At 46.9% G+C, this 27,228-nt stretch overlaps 1 protein-coding gene across 1 annotated transcript; it reads right to left on the minus strand.

The window, feature by feature from the left end:
* Position 1: 1 nt before the first annotated feature.
* REL (REL proto-oncogene, NF-kB subunit) lies at positions 2 to 27,228 on the minus strand. Its single transcript, XM_058019692.1, has 10 exons — positions 27,157 to 27,228; positions 22,001 to 22,143; positions 19,275 to 19,423; positions 15,270 to 15,361; positions 5,374 to 5,514; positions 2,411 to 2,515; positions 1,974 to 2,186; positions 1,579 to 1,647; positions 1,402 to 1,476; positions 2 to 679 (listed from the first exon to the last, which is right to left on the minus strand). The coding sequence occupies exons 1-10, from the start codon at positions 27,161 to 27,163 to the stop codon at positions 18 to 20; spliced, it is 1,656 nt and encodes a 551-aa protein (XP_057875675.1). The 5' UTR covers positions 27,164 to 27,228; the 3' UTR covers positions 2 to 17.

Here is a 27,228-nt window from a genome sequence, read left to right on the forward strand (position 1 = left end):
CCGCAGGCAGCGCCGGCTCACGGGTGATAGCTCTGCAGGATGTTATCGAAGGGGAACGACTGGTAGAGCTCCTCGGCGTGGACACCGTCGGTGTCGTAGAAGTGCCCGTCGGGCAGGCCGCCCTGCTGGCCCAGCCGGGGCTCGCCCAGCCCCTCCGCGTCCATGAAGCCGTAGGCGGGCTCGGCCAGGCCGGGCTGCGCTGAGGGGAAGGCGGCGCCGGGCCCGGCCGGGGGCAGCTGGAGCGGGGGCTGCTGCCGCTGGCTGCCCAGCACGGCGGCGCTGAAGCGCTCCAGGCTCAGGCTGCCGCAGCCCATGTCCTCCGTGTCCATGGGCAGCCCGGAGCCGCCGGGGAGGCCCTGCTGCAGCTCGGGGCCCGGCAGCCCCGCGGCGCCCAGCCCGTTGGCGCTGCCGAAGGTCCGGAAGAAGCTCGAATCCTTCTCGTCGGGCCAGGCCAGGGCGCTGCCGTCGGGGAAGGCCGGCAGGGAGGCGCTGCCCTGCGGCTCGGTGCTGAAGCTGCTGCCGTGCTGGAGGGAGCTCAGCGCCCAGAACGGGGTGTTCAGCAAGTCCTGCTTGCTCGGCCCCGCCGGCGGCTGCGAGCAGCTCGCGTACAGCTGGCTCGGGTTGGACAGGGCTCCCAGCCCCGGGGACATCGTCAGCGAGGAGGGAAACACGTTGGGTTCTATGGAGAGAATGCCGCTTTTTAGGGATTTGGGGTTTTTTGTGGGTTTTTTCCTTCAAATCACAAGCGGTAAAAGGCAAAGGAAAGACAGCAAGATTGCACGGGTGTTCCCGCTGTCTATTTGCTTCACTGCTGTCCAGGATGGACCCCGGAGTTGTAGGCAGCAGCAAGAGAGCTGCTTACTGTCACAAACATCCTTTCCTTAGGATTTTTCCTCCTGAGAAGCTCAGAGGCCTCAGGAACAAAATGCAAACATTGATTATCTGCTGCTGTGAGATGCAACAGGTGCATCTGTGATTGGTCTTATGTGGTTGTTTCTAATTAATGGCCAATCACAGTCAGCTGGCTCAGACAGAGTCCAAGCCACAAGCCTTTGTTATCATTGTTTGCTATTCTATTCTTAGCTAGCCTTCTGATGAAATCCTTTCTTCTATTCTTTTAGTATAGTTTTAATATAATATGTATCATAAAATAATCAAGCCTTCTGAAACATGGAGTCAGATCCTCATCTCTTCCCTCATCCTCAGACCCCTGTGACCATGGTCACAGCTTACCTCACCCCCCTATGGCCCATACGGAGGGTGACACAACTGATAGCTTGAAGTCTGTACAGTCAGAAGCATCGCTGTCTTACAGGAGCAAACCCTCAAGAGATTAGAATTTCAAGCAAAGAGAGGGCACTATCTGCTTAAAGCACTGTCAGACTGCAGGCAAAAACCCACCTTTCTTAATTGCCTTCCCCTCAGGAGTGACCACAGGGAATGGGGCTACCTTGGGCCTCTCCATCGTGTTGGATCCTGTGATGGAACAAAACATGAGTGTGCAGCATTTACAGGGAACAGCTCCAGCTAAATGTAAGTTCACTCAAACAAGAAGAAAAAGACAAATATTTTCCTTACCACAGTCCTGTATGAGCTTCTGCCAAGCCAACGTTGATCTCTGCCTTTTTGCTTTGTTGCCATATGGATCTGGAGAGAAAGGAGTGGAAGGGGAAAGTGTTGCATTTCCCTTTAAGGAAGGCCTAAAGGAGCTCCCTAGTGGCACCAAGTTGTAGTAGGAATTACTTAAAGGAAAACATTGCAGGCATGGCAGCACTAACAAACCATGCCAGTGTTACCCAGCAGTAATTCTGGTGATTTCACTGGAAGAGGGAATAACTGACTGCTCTAACTTTCAAACCCCAAACTCTACTTTGCCGAAGCAGCACTGTGGATTTCCTATTAATTAAGCCACCACCACGAGCCCTGCATTGACCATGGCTGCTCAGAAGCTCATCCCACGGTTGGAACCGTACCCTTTTCATCTGGCAGGTATCTGAAATCCATGGGCTCGCTGACTTCCTGGTCCGAGGGCCTGCGCAGCTGCATCTTCACGGTGACGGGCTCGGAGATGTCCCTGAGGAACGGCGGCGTCCGGAACACGATGGCGACCTGGCGGTGCACGTCGGCCTGGGAGAAGGAGCCCTTGGCCTCCCAGTTGTCCAGCACAAACCTCACTTCTATGTCATCTATGCCAGGAGAAACAGAAGGTGCTTGTCAGGCTGGAAAACTGAGAACTTGCAGCATTAAAAAGGGGGAGCGAAGTGAGGAGCTGAGATCCCACAAACCTGGAAGCTGTTCCACCCAGCTCCAAACCCAAACCACTCCAAGGTGTGTGCTGAAGGGTTTCAGCCCTCCAGCAGGAATGTGTCCATTTGGGAAAAAGGGAGACAGAAAACCTAGTCCAGGTTACCTTTCTGGACTTTGTCACACAGCAGAAATATTTCATCTCCTCCTTTGACGCTTCCACAGTTCTTGTTCACACGACAAATTCTCAATTCTGCGGTGTTGGGAGCTCCTGGAAGCAAACAGGCAGATTTAATGACCCAGAATTGCTGGGACTTCAGAGTGTGACACCCTGAAATCCACACAAAGCAATTTCCTCCATACAGGAAATTCAGCAGCAGGGTCTGACATTCCATGATCCTACAGCTTATCTCCAAACACAAGACACCAGCACTGCTGTGCCACCACTCCCTAACCATTGTAGAGCAGTCCTAAATACTTCCCCCACTGAGGTGGTTGTGCTCAGCCCCACTGCCCTTCAAGCTGCAGAATTCAGAGCAGTTCTGTGGGTGACTGCTACAGTCACACTTCTCTGGAAAGAGCTGGGCTAGCAAGTCAGGAGAATTCCCCTCTCTGAGGATCTGGCTGCAGCTCTGTTCTCAGAGCTGCTTGGCCATCCAGCCTCTCCTCTGTTCCCCTCTGCAGGTGTCCAGCAGCAGCTCCATAATTTCACACCTTCACTGAGGGCAGCAGGTTCACCCCAAAGCACTCAAACTTCCAGCCCCAGACTGTGGCTGTGCAAGAACAGCCCTCAGGATAGCTGAGGATGGAGAGCTGCCTCCCTCCCAGCATGAATTAGCCCCCACTGAAAGCTGCACAATCTCATGGCTATGGGTGACTCCAGCGGGATGGAGCCACGCTCTGCCTGGTGGTGTCTGGCTCCATTCTGGAGCAGCAGCTCCAAACACATTTAAAATGTCTGGAATGATCCAGCTGGTGCTGCTTGGACACCACGAAACTGATCCTCCATGAGGCTCCACCACAACAGGCTCCCCATTCCAGACTCAGAGAAGAAACACAAAAATCAAAGCTCATGGTATCAACCTCAAAAAAAAAAAAACCAAAACCAAAAACAAACAAACAAACAAAAAACCAAACCAAACCAATTTGCTTTAGACTCTCACTTTGAATCAATTCCTACCCAAGTACAGCTAGATTACACCTAGAGTAGAGCTCTGGTAACCTCTCACCAGTCCCCACTAGGCAGTTACTATCTGCAGTTCTACTGTCACTGTTCTAGTGGGAGCTCAGCCCCATGCACTACATGACACACACCACTTCATTTGCTGAATGAATCAGAACCCTTCAAGGGAGGGGAAACCAAACAAACCCAGAAACAGCATAGGGCCATGTGATTGACAGCATCACAGTGAGCTCTTCACAGGAAGGGTAAATTAAGAATTGTGAGGAAAAGCCTAATTTTACCATGTTTCACTTCTGTGTGCTTGAATGGCATCAACAGCAGAGAAGCAAGGAGTGGTCTGGGTTGGAAGGGACCTTAAAGATCATCCATTTCCAATTCCCCAGCCATGGGCAGGGACAACTTCCCCTATCCCAGGTTGCTCAGAGCCCCATCCAGCCTGGCCTTGGACACTTCCAGGGATGGGGCAAACACAGCTTCTCTGGGCAGCCTGTGCCCTGGTACAGTCACACTTCTCTGGAAAGAGCTGGGCTAGCTATGAAGGATGAGAAAGAGAAGAAAATACTGGATTTGAAGTGTCCAAGCTGGCTTCCATGGTATCTCTTTGCTCCTAATCTGAGCAGATCTGTGGAGGCTCAGAGCCCAGGGGTGCCCAGCCTGCAGTCCCTGTCCCCTGAGGGCACAGCCTGGCTGTAGGACAGAGCAGCTCTAAGCAGGCTGACACTTTTAAAAGCAACTAGGATGTGAAACTGAGCAGGGCTGTTCTTTACAATGTGTGGTTGGATTTATTTACAGAGCTGCTGTGCTACAGGGAGGGCTCTGGGTGTCAGAGCTGCCCACAGACACCCAGCACCGCCCCTGCTTCCCCCACAGCAGCTCTGCAGGCTCTGACATCAGCCCACCAGCTGTAATCATGATTTGGCACATTTCTAAATGGTAGCTGAGGCAGAGCTGCAAATCTGGTGCATCAGTTTTTTATCTCAGCCCTGATTATTTCAGTGCAAGGGTTCTCAGTGACACAATGCTAGCAGCTCCAGCTTCTAGATCGTTCTGGAGGAGACTCTAATTATATCAGAGCCATCTGAGATCATACTCAGCTTACTCACAATGGTTTGTGCCCACATCAACACAATCCTAACAACTTCAGGAAATGCAGATTCATTTTATTCAGTACTTTCTGCTAAAATGGACGTCAAATATTTAGCACGGAAATGCTCATGGTGCAGAAATTAAAAATGCTGCAGGGAAGTTTTTCAGGATTAAGAGTTCTTTTGCTACTCTGCTCCCAGAGGAGTCCAGCACACACTGGGGGCTAAAATCCTCAGCTGCTGATGCCCTAGGGATGCCCAGTTTTGTGGAATGTGGAAAACAATGCCAAGGAGTGTCACACACTTCTGCACCCTCCTGGAGCATGACCAAAGACTCCTCCATTGTCCACCTGTACATGGAACAGCCACCAACCAGGACACAAAAGGCCTTCACACAGTTTCCCACTGGCAAAAATCTCTCCTGCAAGTCACTTTCTAGAGCCCTCACAAGGCAAAGGCAAGACTCCTCAAGGGCACAAACAGGCTCCAGAGGACTCTTGGAAAGCAGATCAGCCTTGAGGCAGCCATGCATCTCACTACTATCACTTGAATCACTTGGCACATCAGGCATGAACCCTTCCTTGCAATTACACTGCTGTGGTGAACAAGGGCTGGAAAAACACCTGGATGTGAGTCCAGGAATGCTATGGACAATCCTCACTCTGGCTAGCCAACATTTCACCCTGGGATCATGTCTGAATGTTTGCTCACTGTGCCTTGCCACGGGACACTCATGCACCCGGCAGTCCCAAGCCACAGAAGTGACTCAGAGCTGGCACAGACCTCAGGAAGAGAAAGAAGCTGAAGAGAAAACAAAAAGGAAGGTAAAGAGAGCCATGTGGCTGAGCCATTGGTACTCACTGTTGTCGTAGATGGGGTTGGAGATCAGAGGAGGCAGGGCTATGCTGTAGTTGCCGTGCTCATCAGGGAGGAAGGCCTGGAAGCAGAGCCGCACCACGTTCAGGTCGTACTCGTCGATGTTGTGCAGCTGCTCCTCGGGCACTGCAGGACACACAGCACCCAGGTCAGGCACAGAACCAGCATCAATTCCTCACCAAACTGGGGATGAGCCCTCACCAGTACAAGAGATGGAGTTGCCCAGCTGGACAGGGGCTGCATGAATTAATCCCTTGCTCACACCAATGATACTGAAGCCTTTCACGCCTTCCCTGCACCCAACAAGGCTCAGCTCTCTGAGCTCTCCAGTTGTTCCTTGTGCCTGGGTTCCTCACCTTGCCTGCCACAAGTTTCATGTAGCTATAGCTTAAAAGTAATTTTTTATTCTTTGTGCATGATAAAATTTACAAAATTAATGTTGTTGCCCAAGAGAAATACTTTGGTACAAAGGGATCCTAGGGTCCCATTAAAGGTTTTCTTTGGCCACATGGTATCATTATTTTCCTCTGGAGACTGAGATAGAAGGCAATGCCTGGGGCAAGAATGAAGCTGAAACAACAGAAACCTCTCCCCATCACCACCAGCAGTGTCACAGCTGTACCTTTCAGAGCAGGGATCAGTGGAGCCATTGGGATACAGACTTGTGACACAAGAAGGAAAGCCCTGCTGGAAAGGATCCATTTCCTTGCATATCCCTCCCAGTGTAAAGCCCAGCAATGCATAACCCAAACTCAGCATTTCAATTCTGTTCACTCATTATTTTAATTAATTACAAGACACAGGGCTTGGAGTATCATTACTGAACACTTCATGTATTCCCAGCTTAATGGACAATTCTGGGAAGAGCAGCCCCCTCTGAATTCGACACTTTCCTTTAAGGTGTGACACTAAACCATTGTGTTAGCATTCAATGCTAGTAAAAATGAGAAACTGGCTTAGTTTCACTGAAATAGAAGTACTGATAATTAAAATAATTGCAAGTGTTTCTGTCTCCCCAAACCGCTCCCAGCAGCAGTGCAGCTGTTCCACACTTCTCACAGCTACCCAAAGCCGTGTGCCAAGCCACCAGATCACCAGCTCTCCACTCCTCCCCTCCCTTTCAAAGGGCTCTTGCAAGAGCAGAAGATTAAACGTGGCTGTGATAAGCAGCCTGGGGACCACGCTGTACTGATTAGATTGCCTGCTCTGACCTTTAGCATTTATCACTGGCTCAGGTCCCCACCCTGCCACGAGTGGGATTCCACAATGCCCACTTGAGTGCCTTCTTCCTTTTACCTTTTGATAAGTGTGAAATTTTAAGTGTGATGAGCTCAGAATACTTTCCACTGGGCACTCTGAGTCCTTCTGGTGCTCTGAATATCAATTTCTCCTGGTCTCTGGTGCAAAGGGAAATCAAGTCACCTTTCCCCTTTCCAAGCCTGTGATCTGCACTATCTCAAGGCAAATACTGCAGTGAGTACAAAACGGAGCAACAGCTGTGTGAGTTTCAGAAGTGTTGAGCCCAGGGGAGTCCTGCCTGTGGCACTGTGCAGGTTGGTGCTGGCTATGTCACCAGACACACACAGTTTTATACTTTAATGCCCTTCCTTAGCTCACCTGCTACCCTGAAAGAGGATCTTTAGGAAATGGGTCTGGAGCAGAGAGCTCCTCAGCCTGACCTGGATTTGGCTGAATTACAGCCCAGCTGCCTCTGGGTACAGCTGATTCAGGGAACACAGAAGGAAAAGTGCACTTCCAAAGGGCACCTTGCAGAAGGGCTATCAGGAGAGCAGCTCTAATCCATAATCCATGCCCTGACATCATGGAAGCTCCCAAGGACACCCTGACATGAGGGCTCAAATTCCTGTTAGCCATTGGTGACCATGTGGGTCACTGCAGAGAGCCAAGGGGTGCTCACACCTCAAACCTGCTCACAATCAAACCAAGCACACAGATTCAGTACCTTTGCCTGAGTAAGCTGTCTGTGCGTGGAAGCTGAGCACGAAATCTGGATCTGGCTCCTGACCCTGAAGCCAAAGTGAGGACATTGTGGTTGTGCAAGCAAGGCCCTCTCTCACGCTAAAGGAGCCTCAGCCCCGCTCTGGGCCCTCCACAGGGAAATGTGACTCTTCCTCAGAAACATCTAACAGCAGACTGAAGCCTAAGAGTACTCTACAAAAGCAAAAATACTCTAGATATGGAGAACATTAGCAATGCTAATGCTCAAATGATGTCATTTCCTCTGCCACAAACTTGCGCAAATTCCCAATAAATCTGTCCAACACCTGACACAGGAGTGGTGTGCCAGGAACGGCAAGGGACAGAATCACTGGGTACATACAGCTCATTCTATTGCAGCAAAACCACTGCTCCTGATTTGCATGTTTGCATAAACCATTTAATAGAATCTTTAAAAATCCGGGGTTTGAAAGAGGAAGTGTTCAGTCAAGAGTGATTCCTCTTGGGCTATTTTTAACCCCACAAGAAGAACATAACAGTGCAAGAAAAGGAGAACAAGACAGCTGCAACTCCATCTTGTGATGACACGCTTCAAAAAAGAGAGAGACACCAGATTCCATGTGCATATGAAGAAGCACACAGCTTTCACCAATTTCAAAACAAGACAACCGTCCAAACAAAACAAAATGCTGTTATTTTTAACAAACATCTAATCCTGCTCCCTCTGAAGTCCATATGAGAGCAGCCTCTGCCTTGGAGTGGATGCTGGCTGACACCTTGGGAATATTAAAAGCAAACAAAGCCGAGGCAGACAAACAGCCTGAGCAATGCCCGGAGCGCGGCCGGGTGGAGGACGGCCATGTCACCCCATCTTATTCCACCAGCTCCTGTGCAGAGGGACAACAGAGGGCTTAAACCTGACAAACCTGCAGTCATTAGAGTTAGGAAACGCTGTCGAAGATTTTGGGAACGCTATGTACTGGAGAGGAGGAGCAGCCACCCCACCAAGCTCGGCGCAAGCAGGACAGAAACCGGGGGCATCGCAGGTGGGAAGGAAAAACATCATCCCATGCGGCACCTTGGGGGCACAGGTGTGGTGAAAAAAGGCTCCAACACAACACAAGAACCAAAAAAAACAAAAAGGGAAGGAGTTCTCTGGTTTTGGCAAGCGTTCAACTTCCTCTTCTGACTGCTGCTCGCTGTGTGGTACCACACCTTAGTGTCTTCATCTGGATCCAGCTGAAAGAGCTGGAGCCCAACCAAAAGCCTGGGTATACTCCTGTGATGGCCCAGTCTAATTATAAAAAATAGCCTTCACTGGCAGAAATCCTTTAACTGTAGTTAACTCTGCACACAGGAACACATGAAGGACTATTCGTAAACTTTACAAGGAGCTTTCAGAAGCAACTCAAAGAAATTAAAATAATATTTTAAAAATAACTAAAATTCTAAGGTAAATACAGAGTATGATGTAAAAAATGCTCATAAAAAAAACCAGCAGCACCATGGTAAAAGAAATGCAACCCCAATCATCAAGATTCTGGTAATAGGGTTGCAAAAAGGAAAACCTGCAGTTATGGCCAAACCCAGGGAGGATTTGTTGTTCATCTGGAAAGGCACTACAATAACTAAATAATTTCATTATAGATCTGTTTACAACTCTTCTGCAAAAAATGCTGGTTTCTCAGCTTTACTAAATAATTATCTTGGAAATAATTCCCTAATCCACTATGGTGGGAAGGGACCAACACAGTCCCAGTGTGGGCAAAACACCCCACATGGGCTGAACTGTGAACTCCTTCCAACCTGAGCCGGCTGATCCAGGCAGCTCCCAGGCATCAGGTTTGGGCTGTCTCTGTCTCCAAGATATTGTCTCTAAAATCCAGAGATACCTTGCTGGGATTCCACTGAATTCCACTGCGAACCTGCTGGATTTGTTTCTGTAACACAAAATTGAAGACTTTCTGGGTTGAACACACCAACATTCAAGTCCAAGTTTGGAAACAAAATTAAAGATGCTGGTAATGTCGGGCATACTGTTTATTAATTTCTAATTATAGTTTTATTGATTTTTTAGTATTTCATTAGCTTTCAACATCCAGCAAGGCCAATAAAATGCCATTTATATGATTAATTTAATGGGGGGTTAAGGGCTCTGATGTTCACTCATGAGGTGATACATCAGGGAAAGTGGAAGTTTATTCTGAACACTGAAATGATCAAGGGTTTGGTTTTTTGACTGATAACACCTATCAAACAGCACATACCTCACACAGAGCCCACCATCCAGCTAATGATGTCACCCATCTGGAGTGGGCAGCGCTGGAGGCATCTCAGATTAACCTGCATGGAAACTTCCAGGGCAATGTGGTGTGACACAGTCAGAGAGGGGGCTCTGTGGAGAGCACATCTCACCCTGCTGCAAAGGGACATCCTGTGACCTTCCCCTGTCACTGAGGGGCTGCAGGGCCACATGAGCCACATGAGATGTCAAAGAGAATGACCTTCCACCAGTTAAAACACCCCAGAGATCACACCTCATTAATAATCATCACACATCACTCCCCACATGTGTGGGGAACACACATCATTAATAATCATCATGAGTTGTTTCTCTCTTACGCAGATGAGGGTTTTTAATTTAGGGATATGCTGGGAGCTCAGTTTCATTTAAGGGATGAGACAGAAGTGGTTTGCCTGCAGGGTTTTGCTCCTGGAGTACAAAGATACCCCCCTTGGCCCTGATACCGACTGGGCAGTCTAACTCGGCCCATGCCCGAGGTTTTGCTGCCAAAGGTGGCTCTGCCCAACCTTTCCAGCACTGCTCAGGCTGGCTCGGCTCTCATGTGGTGAATCAGATCAAGGAACTGGTCTGGCTCAGAACTATCTTGCCAGAAGGGAAGAGGAAAAGGCTTGTTTGCAGCCAGCTGGTTCCCACGACAGGCAGCCCTGGCGCAAGGGAATCGGTGGAAGCAGAGCTTCTTCCAGGGCTGCTGCTGATTTACAGCAGGATCAGCCAGGCAGGGAAATGGGCTGCAAGCCACAGGTCCCTCTTGGTGCCCAGGAGGTCCATTTCAGACCCAGCTTATCCCCCAGCCTGTGTCTGCTGCAGCCACTGCTGTGCTGGGGCAGCCTTTTACTAACACTTTCCAAGGGGCAGGATCATGGAATGGTCTGGGCTGGAGAAGACCCTAAAGCTCATCCAGATCCATCCCCAGCCATGGTCAGGGACACCTTCCACTGCCCCAGGTTGCTCCAAGCCCCATCCAACCTGGCCTTGGACACTTCCAGGGATGGGGCAGCCACAGCTTCTCTGTGGGCACCCTGTGCCAGGGCCTCAGCACCATTAAAGAATTTCCTCTGTATATCCAACCTAAATTCCTCTCTGGGAATCCATTACTCCTTGTCCTATCACTACAGTCCCTGATGAAGAGTCCTGGTTAAGCTGGGAACAACGGGAGGGAAGGACTGTGGCAGCACAGTGTTTCTTCTCCCAATACACCCACACCTGTTTATTCCACTGAGATCCACAAAAGGTAATTTTCAATCAATTTTGCAGAAAAAAAGAGAAAATTTTACCTGTACCTTGAAACAGAACGTGCATCAACAACACCCATTTTTCAAAAAGCATAAACTCAGGGAGCTGATGAATGCAAACAGCTAAAATTCAGATGCCATTCTACAGTCAGCAAATGTCCAAACTTCTGTGGATTCATTTCCCTGGTTTACAGAAGAAAGAAATGCAGGGGAGGCAAATGGCCTGGCCAAAGGAAGAACTGGGAATACAAATTACAACTTTCAAAACTCTGCACTTGTTTTGTGTAGACGGTGTTTCTCTGGTTTCCTTTCCTGTTTTAAATTCAGTGTGAAAAAGGTGAAGTTGAAACAGATTTAAACGAGTGTATCCATCAGCCTCTGTACATTCCTGATACCTTTCTTTGGCAGTTTCTGTTTCTATCATAAATAAATAAAGAAGTCAGCATTTTTGTCTTGCTACCTGGTAATTTTCCTTTTTAAACAATTTGAAAGGGGGCTGTCCTTCATTATTAACACATGCATGTTGGAATGAGCAGAAAGGAGCATTTGCATGAGAGCAGAGGAGCAAAGGGCTTCCCAAAGCTAAGCCAGGGCCATGCCCTGATCAGGACATGCAGCTTCCCTTGAGTGGTTTGCTCGGTGCCCCTTCCAAAGGGATTCTCACTACTAAGATTTTACACCTCAGGATGTAACTGGGGGGCTGCACATTTGTTTTAATAAAAGAAAAGAAGCTGAAAGCTCCTTGTGATGTCCGAGGAGATCGTTACAGCAGACACCTTCAACCCATTGCCAAGAGCCGCTCACAGAATCCATGAAACTCCACAACACTCCCTGTGGAGCTGGCGCAGGTGGAGAGGGGGATGCTGGGGACAACACAGGAGAGCAGCAGCAGAGGAGAGGGGGTTTCTCATGGAAGCAGAGGCGGAGGAAGCGCGGAGGGGGCGGCGTGGGCAGGGCGAGGGCGTCACGGCACAGTGACGAGCGCAGGGTCAGCCGCCGGCGGGCGGAAAGGGAAACGCAAAGGAAACGCTGCGGAGGCACAGCAGACGTGCTGAGGTGTGGGCTGCAGGGGAGAGCCTGAAAATGAACTGCATGCTCCTCAGCACGAGCAGCTGCAAAGGAGCAGGAGGACTGAGCCAAGCTCCAGGGAGAGTCAGGTTATCCCCGCTGATAAAACTGCCTGGAATTTGGGGATTCTCACTCTGACATGAGTCCAGAGTTTTTGTGCTGCCATGCATTTGGCTAGAAAAAGGTCAGTCCTTTGTAACACTGCACTGTAACACTGAGTACAGTTTTTCCATAATTTAAAGAAAACATTTAGGGCTTTTCCTCATTGACAATTAACTCCAGTTGTTATTAACTCAATTGTTGTCTCTATGTCAAGTCACACCCACTCACAAAAGCTCTTAACTGAAAACTGGCTCTTCTTTTAATTTGAGTTGGCTGTACATCAGACAGTGCATGGGAAGACAAGGATATGGCACAACTCAACAGCTCCTAAAAGAAAACAAACACCATAGAAAGCAGACATGGACCAGCTCCACTGGCGGAGTAACTCTGCTCCTTCGATGCTGTGCTATTTGTATCATCATCATCACCATCATCATGCCAAGTAATCCCAGTTGCATGTTAGGCTGACACTGTGCCCCATTTCCCTGGAGTGCTGAGAAATGAGAGACAAAAGGGATTTCCAGAATTCTTGAGATTGTTAGAGGACTAAAATACATGGCACGTGCTTTGGGAACTCCACGGATCACAACCACGGTGTGGAAACAGCAATTCCCTCTCTCTCAAACAAGGCTAACACAAGAGGAGCAACCTGATTGCAAGACATCCATCCTAGTGAATGCACACAGCTCCTACAGCCTGTGCTAAACTTCACAAGGCACAAATGCTGCCAGCCAACACTGGGAGCTCATAGGGAGACAGCCTTACACAGATGCACTTCAAAAATGACCCAATGCACCTCCAGCTGGGCACACGGTAGTGATCTGCCAACAAGTTCTGATCATCCAGGGATTCCAAGGTAGGCATCAGTTCTTTTTAGGTTCAATACTCAACCTCTCTTCCCCAAAAGGAGGCTCAGGACAGGGAATGCTTGTCCCAGAAGAAAGTGGGAAAGAAAAAAGAAAAGCCTACCAGCCCACAAGCACCCTGAAGGCTCGTTTTCCATGAAGTTCCTTTGATGATGTCATACAAGAAATGAGTAACACCAACTTGCGACCTGCTCTAGAATGTCTCTGAACAGGGTAGCCAGATGCCTCTCTGAAGACACAGAGGTAAAGCACAATGCAGGATGGATTCAGCACAGCCTGCACAATCCTGGAAAATGTACCAACACTCCTCTGACCTTAAAAAACAAACTAAATCCATACATAAAACTCTCAACCTTGTCAAGCAGCAAACATTTGCGGCGATTGCTGCTCACAAAACCCTGTTCTGATCAACTAAATAAACACATAAAAACATTCCTGTCACTAATTCTGTTTTATTAGACCTTGGTCCCAGGCCTTTCTGGGCTCTGCTCAGCATGGGACTGCCCTGGAGGCCGCTCTCAAGTGGCTCTGCTTTGTGCTGACATGTTAACATGTGCCGAAGGGCAGTGACACAGCTGGGGATTGCCAGCGGCCCCTTCTCAGCACAGCCCCTGCCCAGAGCAGGCTCTCCCCTGTGTGTCACCCAGGCAGGCTCTCCCCTGTTGCCAGGGCAGAAAAGTGGCCCCCTCCACTGCTGGACTGGTGGGAAGCAGCCCAGGATCTGCCCGGATTCTACTGAGCTCAACTTTCCGTGATCGCCCAAAATTTATTAGTGGATGTGGAGTCAAGTGTCAACAACTGTAAAAATCTACTTCCTTCTAAAGAAAAGTTCCCCTTTCATTGCTTGAAATCAAGGTAGAGCTGGCTGAGTCAAGGCAACACAATTCAAACCCTTAAAGTGTTTAAATTGTGCTGATGAACTAAACTCTTGTCAAAATACTGTGTGCATAGATAATCCTAACTAGGGTCATCAGGGCCATCAGCCTGATTCCAAACAGCTGCTCTAAAGTGAAGAAAAATAGCTAAGACATTTCTTATTCTGTGATAAATTCAGCATCCTTCTTTCTGTCCCAATTCAGGGACATGTATTTTTAAAGCCAGCCAGAAATCCAGCTCTCAATTCTCCATTAAGGATCTTACCTGAATATAGCAAGAGTTCTGTGGGTATTAGAAAACCCACTGAAGTGTCTGGAGAATCTCCAAGGCCCTGCTTGGGGAAATACACTTAGAGAAATGCATGACTACATTGACATTGCTTAGCTAATAATTTGGGGGTATTTATGCTTTTAATTTCATTCCCCCCAGTTGTGCCTGCATTCTGCATGTGCTGGTCCCACTGCAATTGGCCAAAAAATGTTGCAGTGTGCTCCCCACCACCTCTGTGCAGAGAATTAGCAGTAAAATTGCTGTGAGGGGAGCTGGTTTAACAAGTTTATCTGAAGGGAAACCACTCTCCTTTTTTCATTTTTTGCTTTCAAGTTGGTTTTCCACTGGAGCACTCGCTGTGGGGCCACGCAGCCCCTGTGTGTGGTGGTGTGAGGAAAGTGGTGGGAGTGTGTGAGCAGGGATGGAGGGGAGAGCAGGATGACTCCTCCTGAGAGCAGCCCACAGATCAGTCACGTCAAACAAAACCCTTCACAGGTGTGGTTCTGCAGCAGCAGGCCCTGCCTCTGACCCTGATGAGCCCAACCATAGCATCACAGGATGGTTTGGGGTGGAAGGGACTTGAAAGATCATCTTGTTCCACCCCCTGCCATGGGCAGGGACACCTCCCACCACACCGGGCTGCTCCAAGCCCTGCCCTGCCCAGCCCTGATACTGCAGTCCTGCTCTGGGTTTCTGAGCTGCCATGCTGTGAAATCAAGTGAGGGGCAGCTCCCAGGGGGCCATCAGCCCCCTGGCCTGGCCACAAGAGACACAGCAAGAGAAGAGATGAGATGAGAAAGTGACAAGTGAGATTTGTACTGGCTTAAGTTGTTGAAGAGTTATGCTAATTCAGTCTTTTACTCTCATCACTGCCATAACTGGGGAAATCCAACTCCCAAGATACTTGGAGACATTTCCAGGAAAGGTTTCTGCTGCTATCCCATTCCTTCAGTCCAAGCAGCAACTCAGACTGCTGCTGGGAATTACAAAAACTCAATAGAAAAAGAAAAAGGGCAACTATCCAAATAGATGCATCATGTGATGACTGGGAAGAAAGACTGGGAGGGACACAGAAGGGGAAGACTGCTTCTCAGAAAGAGAGTTTTTGGAGAAGAAAATAAAGCTCCAACCCAAAAGCAAAGGCAGGACAGGACAAACAAAACCCCATCACCCTGCCAAGAGAACCAGCTGATTTCCACTCACCATTGAAAGGGTTAATTTTCTTTGAGATTCGTAAAGAAATGGATTCCTTCAGGTCTTTCTTCTTCACACACTGAATGCCCAGGTTCTGAAAACTGAAGCATATGTGGCCAGATTTCAGCAACTAATAACATCTTCAGTGTAGACTATTAAATAAAATATTTGATTAGTGTGATAACATCCAGTGTCAGAAATTTTAAAAAAGCTTCTTTTTAGAAGGGTGTACAAGACCTGAATAGCAAAGATGCTGTTTTTCCTAAAGTAAGGGCAGACACAGAAGGGAAAAAAATCCTAAAATAAAATTCTAAATAATTTACATTCTTAAAAATATGTATTTCTATATTAAAATTTATTACTCTGCAGTAAACCTACAGTGATTAAAAAGTAAGATACTGAGTTTGGGTGATTTATAATGACAATCATTTTTGTAATCAATAAACCTGGTAATTTGCATTAGTTAAAGGATTTGCTCTCCTGCTTTTATCAGGGAATGTAAATCTTAAACACTATTATAAAGGGGTTTTTTTAAACAGGTCAAAACAAGTTTTTAAATCTCACATAGTTATGGAAAAGTTCTGAAGAGCTCAGCTCCTCCTGATTTGCATAAAGTTCAGGTCGCCCTGATGCAGGAGGTGGGGGGAGTCCCAGGCAGGCTGACTCTTTCCCACATGGAAAAACCATGACATCATCAAAGCTGAGTGGATTAAAAGCAGGAAGTTAAAAAAAAAAAAAAAAAAAAGAAAAAAATAGAAATAATCTGTGTTTCATGATGTTATAATAAGCTCTGAAGAGGGGTTGTGCCAGGCATCTTTCTCCAGAAGTCCCAGCCATTTCCCTTTCTTTGAAACTCCACAAACCTTCTTTGCTTCAGCAAAAGAGCATCTAAAGATAGTCCTTGTTCCTGCCAAGAGTGCTGGTACACCTCTGAACCAGCCTATCCTAGCAGGATGTCAAGTTTAATCTCCCTAAACTCCCCTGTCTGTGTTCAGAGGCTCCCAAACCCTCTGCCATCAGGCTCCACTTCCAGAACCTCTGCTGGCAGAGGAAGGCACAGGCTTCCTTTGCAAACTGAACATGGCATGACCCAGGGGAAAATAAAACACAGCAGCATCTCATCATTCACTACAGCACTCTGCGTTCCTGTCGTGGCTACTGACACTCACACTGGGACTGCACCTTGATGAGCAATCCCACCGCCACCTGCTCCTGCAGGAAGTACTTTCTTTAGGGCTGGATCACAGCACACATCATTTCCCCCCCTCAGAACACCCACTGTGCTCCACAGATTGTTTGAAGCACACCTCCAAGCCCACAAACAGGGGCAGCTCCTCTTTATACCCCCAAAGGAAGCCTCTCATGCACAGGAGGCTTTTCAGCGGCCCGAAATTGTCAGATTACCAATTTATTATCAAACATCAATTGTCAGTTTTCAAAGGCTGTGCTGTCACAGTGAAAGTGTGTGTTTAGCCATGCCTAGGCAGAGCTGGGGCAGAGGAGGAACTGCTGAGAGCCCCAGCAGGGCTCTGGGGTTTCACATCGATGGGCACTGACAGGAAGCAAGTGAGATAACGAGAAGAGAGAGGGAGAAGTAGGAAGAGAGAAGAAAATTACAAACAGCTAAGAAAACTATGATATCATCCTTGCAGAGAGAAGAAACTAGGAAGTAAAAAACCTGAGTACACAGGCAGCCCCACAAGCTCTGACTTTCATAGCCTTGCCTTGATGCCTCGGCCAGGGAGGGCTCTGATCAACTCTGGGCAGCAGTACAAAGATCATTATACCACAGGCAGAACAAAATGCTTGGGAACTTTCAAGCATGGGGAACTTTGAACAGCAGAAAGCAGAGTAATTACTCAGAGCAGCCCAAAATCTGTGATTAATAATTTCACTTCTATTGAGAGAAAAAAAAGGATTTCTGCTCAATTTGGGATGCTCAGCAAGAGTAGAGAGCCAGAAACACTATTGACAGAGGACATCTCCTGCTCACTAGTACTGGATGAGGCTTTTCTCCAACACAGACACGAAGAGAAGAATGTGAAGGTTGAGTCACCAGCCACAAAAAGGAAAATGACTTTAAACATCCAGATCCAATTATGGATCATACTGTTCTTTCATCTTAAAGCAACCAATGATTTGTTAAAAAAAATGAGTGTACCAATGCTGGAAACATTTCAAAGGGAATGTGTCGAGCCTCCTCCCATCAGGACCTCCAATGTCAAGCACAAAGCTCACAGTTTCACATTATCAATAACATGAAAGCAGCCCACTTACTATTCTGTAGGTAACTGAGAGGCTCATATCCTAAAAATATTGAGAAGAATTCATGGATGGAGCAAACAAGCACCAGTGCTAGAAGCGAAACATGGCACTATGCCAAAGGACAGGATTTGATGCAAACATATAATGGAGATGAAACCACAATCTGCAAATAAATATCTACAGAGCTTCTTGGCGTGACATCCTGCAATGGCCTCTCCAACAGGCTCGCCTGTGCCCCCACACTGAAGCTTGTGCAACCAAATGCCAAGAGGAGAAGCAATCCTCAGGGTCTGCCTGCACTCCGTGATGGGAACACAGGGCCAGAAAAGGAGTTAAGCAATCAGGCTTTCTGCTTTGGGTCAGCAGGCACAGAGTGAGGGGAGGAAGTGGGATGGGCCAGAACAGCAGACTTCCTTTGGCCTTGGCTGAGGAAGCTTGGTCTGAGAAGACCAAGGGGAAGCTGGTGAATGGATGGTCAGAGGAAGGTGGAAGATCCTGCTGGAGTTTGCAAGTCAGGGTGCTTCGTGCCCCAGAACATGCTGCAGCACATCCCTGATCCCTTCAGCCTGGGCTGGATGCTGATCCCATCCCTGATCCTTTCAGCCTGGGCTGGATGCTGATCCCATCCCTGATCCCTTCAGCCTGGGCTGCTCCTTCCGTTGACAGGCTGGATGCTGAAGAAGCATCTCCACTGTTTATTTCACCATCAGTGAAATAAATCACCACCTTCAAAACAGATGTGTCTTCAGCTCTCTCCTTTAATAGTGTCCTACTGACTAAACCCACGTAAACATGGAGTAATTTCAGCAACACCAACAGAATCCCATTGGCCTGAGAACTCTGTGTAAGAGCTACTTATGCACTGAAATATTCACCTGATTTTCTTCCCAGCTCAGTTATGCTTACCCCAAAGCAATAGCCTACTTCCATATTTCCTGCATTGCAAACTGTGAACCACAAACAGCTTGCCAGTTCTAAATTCCCTTCTCCAGCAATAATCACTCCATGTTTGCTGCAGCTTATTCTGCTTTTGTTTTGTTACACGAGACTTGGTAAACTTGGAGGAAACACCACCAAATACAAGAATATCTCAAACACAGTTAACAGCACTGAGGAATGTCTTGCACACATCCTGAGTTTTCCTCTCTGCACCCACATGCAGATCCTTCCCTGGCACACTTACTCTTCAGAGCTGGGCCTGAGCAGAATCCATATCTTCAGTCAGAAAACCCCAACCCAAACAACAAGCAACAGCAGTGACAGCCACCAACATTCCCAGATGTGTCACAATCACTGTCTTCTAGATTATATGATACTCAGCCACTACAAACTTTCTCCACAAAGTCCAAATACAATTTCCAGGGAAGGTGTGAACTTCCCTCATTGCCACGAAGCAAAAATTCTAATGCTGTTACTCTTTCTATTACTCATCATTTTTACATGTAGGAAAGAGTCATGCTCAAGAGTAAGATGTATTAATGAACAAGGCTAAAAAAAGTAAGTGGGAGAAAGGAAAAGAAGACAGACATTGGGGGAATGGTTGAAGGAAAGAAAAGGGTGACAGGAAAGAAAAAGTACACATGTAATATCAAAAAGAGAAGGAAATACTTCCGGGGAAGTTCCCCAGGACAGATTAGTAAACTATAGCAAAGACAGCATTGTAATTGCTCTTTTAATCATTAATATGATTAAAAGATTAGCAAATCACTTGCACAATTAATCAAATTCCCAAGCAACAGCATTACTCACGACAGGACTCGCCGATCTGGCCCGAACTCAGCCTCGTAGTAGCCATCTCTGCAGTCTTTGCCAACCAGATCATGGGGGTGTGGCTTGTAGGGCTCATTCTTTGTTACCAACGTGGTTCTTATTTTGAATTTTCCAAAATAGTTCAGAATCTGCAAAAAAAATGTGGGATATTTTCAAGGTTTTAGGTATCAGCCCCCAGCTGTTACAGAAAATCAATTCTATCCTGAAATGCTCTGTGGAAGACACCAGAGCTACCCAGGGGACCATACAGAAATGCTGCCTGAAGAACAAGTCTACCTCCAAAGATTTTAGGAAAAAAACTCATAAAACCTCTGGGATGAGGATAATACCTGTGCATGGAACACTAAGTAGTGAAAGAGGATCTTAGCAGATACAGGATAACATGACACAATCCCCTCTGAAGTTGTTGGGTTTTTCCCAACTAACTCTCAGATGAGTAGTCAATCTTACACTCAGGCTGGGCAGCAAAGTCTCAGGCTCCTACCAGAGCTCTCACAGCAGTCATCAGCCAGTTCAATGCTCCTTTCTCAGGTGCATGAAAGCAACCTCAAGCTGATGGCTACCAGTGAAGTCACCGAGTGTGGGGGAGTGTAAAATGAAAAAAAAAAAGGAGGAAAAACAGTTTGGCCTCAATTGTTTGACACATAAAAGCTTGAAAGCAAATACAAGACTTACTCAGGCAATGTTTGTGCAGAGGTGAGTTTTCCTCCTCCACTTCCCCTGCCCTATAAGTAACAGTCCCTCTCCTCTTCCTGAGACTCCAAGGATCCACAATGTATCCTTTTCAGTCAACACTTCAAATCCTTAACTTGAACTGTGCTCTTTCACCTGTCATCATCTGTTTGCATCAGTCTCCACTTTGGCTCCATTCAGTCTTCACACAAGCCACTGTAACTTTTTACCCTTAAAATGATACTTCCACTGCTCCTTCACTTTCTGCAACCATTACATCATTGCTCCCTCCCTTTACACCCAGCCCCATGAATGTGAAGCCTGATCTAGCTGCTTTTGGTTCTCCAGTTCCCCCTTGATGTTCATCTTCATAACCACACCACGAAATTTAATCTCTTCCTGGCCTCTCTCTTCACGTTTCCATCTAGAGAGGGGACTCCCCTGGAACCCAATCAGCACTAAAGCCTCCCACGGGCTCCAGGGAGGCAGGAATTCACCTAGAAATCACCTGCTATCAGCACAATCAGCTCTGTCATCAATAGTCACCTTTCAAAAGAACAAACTTGGCCAGGCTTGCATGGTCACAAACTCATGTCCCACCTCCCCTCTGGGTTCTGCCTGGCCTTCATGTGCAGCACAGCCCAAGAAAAGAAGAATCAAGGCTTGATTCAGCCCATTCAGCTTGTGCCCTGACACAGACTGGGGCTGAGAGTCTGTGCAAGCCTCTGCTCTTGCCAACAGCCCACACAGTTCCTTGTTCAATTGGCAGAGTGCTGAAAAATGAGTCTGGCACCATCTCCATTTCCTGCATTCCCTAACCAAACCTGGCACTGGGATAGTCAAAGGGAACCCTGCTTTGCTTCTTCTCTCACTGATTCTGGCTGCAGGGCTGGAGCAGCTTCCACAGCTGCTTTTGTGCAATAGAGACTCACTCTGCTGCTCAACATGACTACCAACACTCTCCTTCTCAAACCCTCCCTCTTAAAGAGCTTTTTTGCCTCAGCATAAACCATCTCATATTTCTCACATCTTCTCTATCTGTCAATGTCCTGCTGTGATTCCAGAGACTCCATTTTGGGCTCCCCATTGGTTTTTATATGCTGGCACACTCTGCAAACACAGATACACAGCCTCTGTTCCTGGGCAGGAAGATAGCAACTGCTCTTAACTTCCCATTTAAATTTGAGCTTTCTCCTCTAATCTCAGCTCTGACAGACTTCCTCAACTGAAAGAGATCAAGGAAACACTGGCAACTTAAACATCAGAAAGGGGATCAGAAAGGATCTTCTCTTACCCTACCTGTCTACGGTCTCCTTTGTCCAGCCTATGAAAGCTGCTGCCCAAGTGGTTCCATTCCAGCTCCGCTGTCTCTGTCCCTGCTTCGGCACAGCTCTCAGGGCTACCCTGAATCCCTCCATTCTGGATTTCCCAACCCATCCATGGTGCAACCACCCCACCCATCATCCCTGCAGATGCTCTGAGGACTCAGTTCCCTGTTCTGAGCTCATTTTGAAGTTCTGCCTTCACACACTTCATGCTGGTGTCTTTTGCAGAGCCCATTCTCCCCATCACGGGTGATTGTTCGCTTGCATAAAGCGCCTTCTTTCATGTTGTGCCCAGCAACCTTTCAAAGCCTTTCCACATTTTGTAGGCAAATTCCTTCAACTCTCCCCCAAAATTCATGCTGCAGTCCAAACCTTAAAACCAAACCCACGTCACCCAGCTAAGAAAGCAGAGCAGACGTGCACACAGAGAAAGCTGCTAATGAATGGCTCCCAGCCCTGGAGTCTTCACTGCGGCCCCTCTAGCAGCACTTTGTAAACCACCTCTGCACCTTCTCCTCCTCCTGGAAACCAAATCTTTTCGTGACCAGGAGCAAGTAACTCTTTTCCCACTCTGCTGCAGCTCCATTTGCATGCCAAGGAAAGAATCCCAAAAGGAGAGATGAAAAGCATTGTATTTACAGTGCAGAGTCCAACACATAGCTACGAGCACACAGGCACTGCTAATTCCTGGATAAAAGCAGAATTTACCTGGATGGAAGGGAAGGACTTGTTGTTCTCAGTACTGCGTTCTCCTGGGATGCTGCCTGCTGATCTTCCCTCACATTTGTATCTGAAACGCATGCCCCTTTGCCTGGGTTGCTCAAATATTTCAATGTAGGGCTCAGGGCCACCTTCAAAATAAATTAGTTTCAATGTTAGGACACAAGAGAGCTTAAAAAGCAGCAGAAGATGCAAGAATTAGAACTTCTAGACTTTTGATTTACATTACCATCCTTCCACTTGGTCTGAAATCCACTTGGTGGATTTCAGGAAATCCACTCTTTATTTTTATGTACATGCACATGTTGAAGCTGGGGTACAAGGAAAGAGAACAGATTTGGATGAAACATCCATAGTATCAACACCATGGAAGTAATTAGCAAAAAAAGACACCCCTCCCTCCATCTCTTCTAGAATTTAGCTTCTTTTAACCATTGTAGAAGATGTGTCTGATGAAAGAAGGTTTTATACTACAAAACCCAAATCATTATTTGGGATTTCTCAAATCATCATCCAACATTTTTAGGAATATTACAGTTCTAAGAATGGCTGTCCTCTCCAAGCACTGATACTGTCAACTGCTGTGTTCTCTTAAGCATCCTCTGGAAGGGAAGATGTTTGTTCAGAATTCATTGATTTAGCTCCTATCAGAGTGCAGCAGAAACTATTCAAATTATGCAAAAAACCCCCATACTCCTAATGGATGGAAGCTCACTATCACTGTGAGCTCAAAAAATACCTGATTGCTCGTATTGAATTCTACATTTTGAGCTGCCCACCTCCCATGGGGCTGGTTTCTAGTTGCAGTATCTCCCCAGACAATGAAACCTCAGAAATGTATTGGGCAGCTGTCAGAAGGGAGATTTTCAGGAAAGACAGAGTGATAGCTGAGAATGAGAGACAGCAGAACTCTTAAATGGGGGGAGGGTTAGAAAGACATTAACTTAGCAAGAGCCTAAGAACTCTTCAAGTGATGTTTTATTGCCAGACAGCAACAAGCTGTTTGATATATCTCACTGAGAACATCAAACAGGACAGTCAATCAAACAGTGACAACAGTGGGATGGCATGTGAAAAACAAACAAAAGAGGCTAAGTAAATATTGTTGAAGCTGAATCATCACAGTGCTACACAATCAGAAGAACGTAGCTTATGGAAATGTCTACTGAGCTCTCTGTCATCTTCACATAATAGCATCCTCCTCAAGCAAGGCTGAGCATCACAAACAAACAGGACAGACAATATCCTGTGGCACAGCACTGAAAAAAAGTGCTTGGACTTCAACATAATAAGCAAAACAGTTATTAAATATATTGAAAGTGCTGAAAGGGTAAAAGAACCCCAACTTCCTTTTGCCCAAGGTCTGTGCTGCCTGTGAATCCACAGCACACAGGTTTTGGCAAAGAGGTGGATTCCAACCCTAACTCCATAATAAAGGCTTCTCTTTTGTGCACCTATATTGGTTTAGGCACCTCTGCCAACACAAAGCTTGAACTTTATGCCTGGGATTTGTTGATCACAAAAGATTTCCAGTGCTGCAGCAGTTCATACCCAAAGTAGGAAAATATTATAACCTAAGAGATAAAGCAATCAAGAGCAGCAGAGAAGGGATGGATGGAAAGAACGACATGTGAGACATCACTTCAGTGTGACCTGGATGCACATTTATCTGTCACACACCTACAAGCAGGGGTGGAACTGCATCCTCCACCGTGTGAGAGCAGCTCTTGGATGGGCTTCAACAACTGGAGCCTCTGCAAAACCTTCACAAGCACAATGCACTTCCACTTGGGACTGTGTTTGGGGTCAGAACCTTTGGGAACTGTGGTTCAGGGCTCTTTATAGACCTTTCCAACACTCAGTCAAATGCAGTTTCTAAACTGATTGCCTCCCACCAGGTAGATTTTAAGTAACTTTCTGATCACCAGCCATGAGCTGTCACATTAAATACACATTAGCCACTAGTCTAGTCTAGGTTCCTCAGGGGGATGGACCCTTTTCTAGATACTTCCAGCTCTTTACCTAACTCTCCTTTAGATGAGCTTTGCATATTTTCTCTTTCTGGAAAACAAGCAAAAGGGAAGGGGAAGGCAGGCATTGATAACAAAAAAACCTAGAAATGACGTAAAGCTGATTTCAGAGAGAGAGCAGAAGTCTGGGCTTCTCACAAAACCATGCTCACGCATCTGTGCACGGCTATTTTAACCTCCACACTTCAGCTTACTATTGCTATTGCATTGATCAGCACAAATACAGACACATATCCATTAATAAATTAAAAATCTGTGTTCAAGTTAAAACAACCACATTACAGCAAAGTGCCTCCTAATCTGGGAGATTCTCATGCTTACATAGCTGCCCAGCAGACATGCAGGACACCCACAGACATTGTGTATTTGTCAGAACCAGCCAGAGCCTCGCTGCTCACCACAAGAGCGCAATCACTTGAGGTCTTTAACTCTTGCTGCTTTAACCAACAATTTCCCTTCTGTTCTAGCAATGCTCGCTTGAGAGGGCTATTTTCTCACCTCTCAAGAGCCCTTTATTTTAAGGCTCTGGGCTCAGTGATCTTTACAGGGCTGTGGTTGAAACAAATGTCATTGAAGGTAAAGCCACCGCTCAGCAGCAGGTGTGTTTGTGGGAAAGTAAAGCTCGGTGACACAGCAGCCTCCAGAGATTAAACATTAAACTTCATTTTGTCTTGGCTGCCTCTCTCTCTATTCAAGAATCATGTTATCATCTCTGCTGTGATTATCAGTGTCATCATGTTTTGTGCAGAGAGGAAACACACAGAAGTGTTTGTGAGAGGTATTACCAGCACTCTGCAGCCAAGTGTCTGGTGTTCCCTATTTCTGTAAATCAGCAATGTGCTTGGAAGTGGCACAGCTTAACTATGTCACAATCTGCTCTCTCACACACACAGAGGTCTGTTAGCTCCCACACACACACTACAGACCTGTCCTCCACAGGTCTTGCTTTGTATGTCAAACAAATGTGAGATACACCAAAACCCAAACTCTCACTAATTCTAGAGGAGAAACACACAGCTATTCCTATTTATTACCCGCCTGCCCACAACTACTCCATAAAGCATTTGAAATGGAAGAAAAAAATCTAGCTAATCCTTCATCTAAGTTCTTAAGAGTTTAATTTGTCTTTGTAATTAATTCTAATTGCCTATACACATGCTAGCAATAGAAACATTGTGCTGCACATTATAACCTGCCTGTCATTCTTTTTGTTATTGAATTGCTTTTTCCCCCTCCTGCCCTGAATACAACACTGAATAATTTTAAAACCTTCACAAGCACAATGCACTTCCACTTGAGACTGTGTTTGGGGTCAGAACCTTTGGGAACTGTTGTTCAGGACTCTTTATAGACCTTTCTAACAGTCAGTCAAAATGCAGTTTCTAAACTGATCACCTCCCATCAGGTAGATAACCCAAACTATCATATATAACTGGGACATTTGATCTCCTATATTCTCTTTAAAATTATTCTGTTTTAATAAACTGAATAATTTTAAAGAGGATATAGAAGATCAGGTGTCCCAGTTATATATGCAAGGAAAAGAGGCAAAAGCAATGACAGCTCTGAGAGTTCAGCAAGGAAAAGAGGGAGAAGCAATGACAGCTGTGAGAGTTCAGCCAGTTATGATCACTCAAGAACTGAAGGGTGTTTTATTCTCACATTTTGAGCAATACAAAGAGTAACAAAAGGACAATCCCTAAAACTCAGAGCAGACTTCCATCAGACCTCTCCATGACAAGAAACCTGTGAGAGTTTCAAGTTCAACACAGCCTGTGCCACAAGGGAGGAGGTGTGACAACCCGATCAAGGGCTCTGTCTCATTCCTTTGCTCCAAGCAAGCAGGCTCTGGGGGAACTGCCCAATTTGTCATTTTCTTGCAGGGCCAGGGGTGAACAGACTCTCCATCAACACCTGCATGTGAAAGCCGAGCAGCTGTGGGTCTTTGTGGAGATGTGAAAGTATCACCCGAAACCCTCCGGCCTGCAGGGAGACACAGATGGGAGATGCGTCGCTATTTAACTCTGTCACCGCTCTGAACAAATCCCTGGTGGCACAAAGTCTGCCATTTCTAAAAAGCAAGAATCTGCAACACTTCAGGCAAAGCGGGAGGATGGCAAAGCTTTGTCACAGCACACCCCACCCAATTTAAGCAAAAGCAACTGGAACCGCAACACGATTTGATTTGGGAAAGCAGTAATCTACCTAGGGCTCCATAAACTGCACAAATTCTAACAGAGATCGAACAACGCTCGTGAACTTCCTCTTTACTATCGTGTTACATTACAAAACGGCAACTAAAAGAGAAAAAAAAACAACCGACAAAAGCTAGCTAGTACCAGGAAGTTATAAACTTCCCCCGCAGAAAAAATTCCTTATCTGGTTCCTAATTACACTGAAAATACATAAAGACACGAAGAAAAAAAAACAACCCGAAACTGCTCTCTCCTGCTTCATTGTTGCGAGTTTAAAATACATCATAACATTTAAAGCACAAGCCCAGCTGTTTTCTCCCCGCGTTGATAGCTGGCACACCTATATATTTATCAGGAGTGAAAGTTCGTACCTTGCTAAGAGAGAACAGAACACACACTCATGTTCTGAAAAGCAGCTTTGCCTAGAGATACTATTCGAATTAGTATAGCCAAGTTTCAAATTTAGGGGCTTTTTTTAACCCTAAGAAAGATACCAAACAGACGCCTCCCGAAACTCGGATGACAAACTCAGTTTCATTTAGCCTCTAGAAACTTAATTGTGCGTTTTGTTGTAATTACTCAGAGCAGGACCCCTTATCTGCATTACTTTTCATTTGTGCCATCACTATTTCTCATTCACTTGCATTCTCACAGCCGAGTTCCGATGTGAACGGGATCCCGATGACCACGACCCAACCTCTAAGCTTGTTGTCTCCATCCCAGACTGGGACCCGCGCGATTATTTAGCACCTAAACGCTCCCACCGCGCAATTTTAAGACCCATTTGGAACGGAACAGCCTTGTAAGCCACCCGAACGCCGGTTCGGCCCCGCAGAGTAAACACCCGCCAAGACAGGCAGCGAGGGCGGGCGGGCAGCGCTCGGAGCCCCCCGCCCAGCCCAGCCCCGCCGCCGCTCACCGGCCATGCTGACAGCTCCGCTCCCGCCTCTCGCCGCGGGGCTCCGGCCCGGGCCCGCACGCCTCGCAGGGA

The sequence above is a fragment of the Melospiza georgiana genome, chromosome 3 (genome assembly GCF_028018845.1).
Source record: "Melospiza georgiana isolate bMelGeo1 chromosome 3, bMelGeo1.pri, whole genome shotgun sequence".
NCBI classification, from domain to species: domain Eukaryota; kingdom Metazoa; phylum Chordata; class Aves; order Passeriformes; family Passerellidae; genus Melospiza; species Melospiza georgiana.

Coding starts and splice junctions, on each gene's coding strand:
- REL (XM_058019692.1), bottom strand. Junction 19,424..22,000: donor AGTCCTTCCCTTCCATCCAG/GTAAATTCTGCT, acceptor TTTTTTTTGCAG/ATTCTGAACTATTTTGGAAA. Junction 15,362..19,274: donor CCAGATCGGCGAGTCCTGTC/GTGAGTAATGCT, acceptor CATATGCTTCAG/TTTTCAGAACCTGGGCATTC.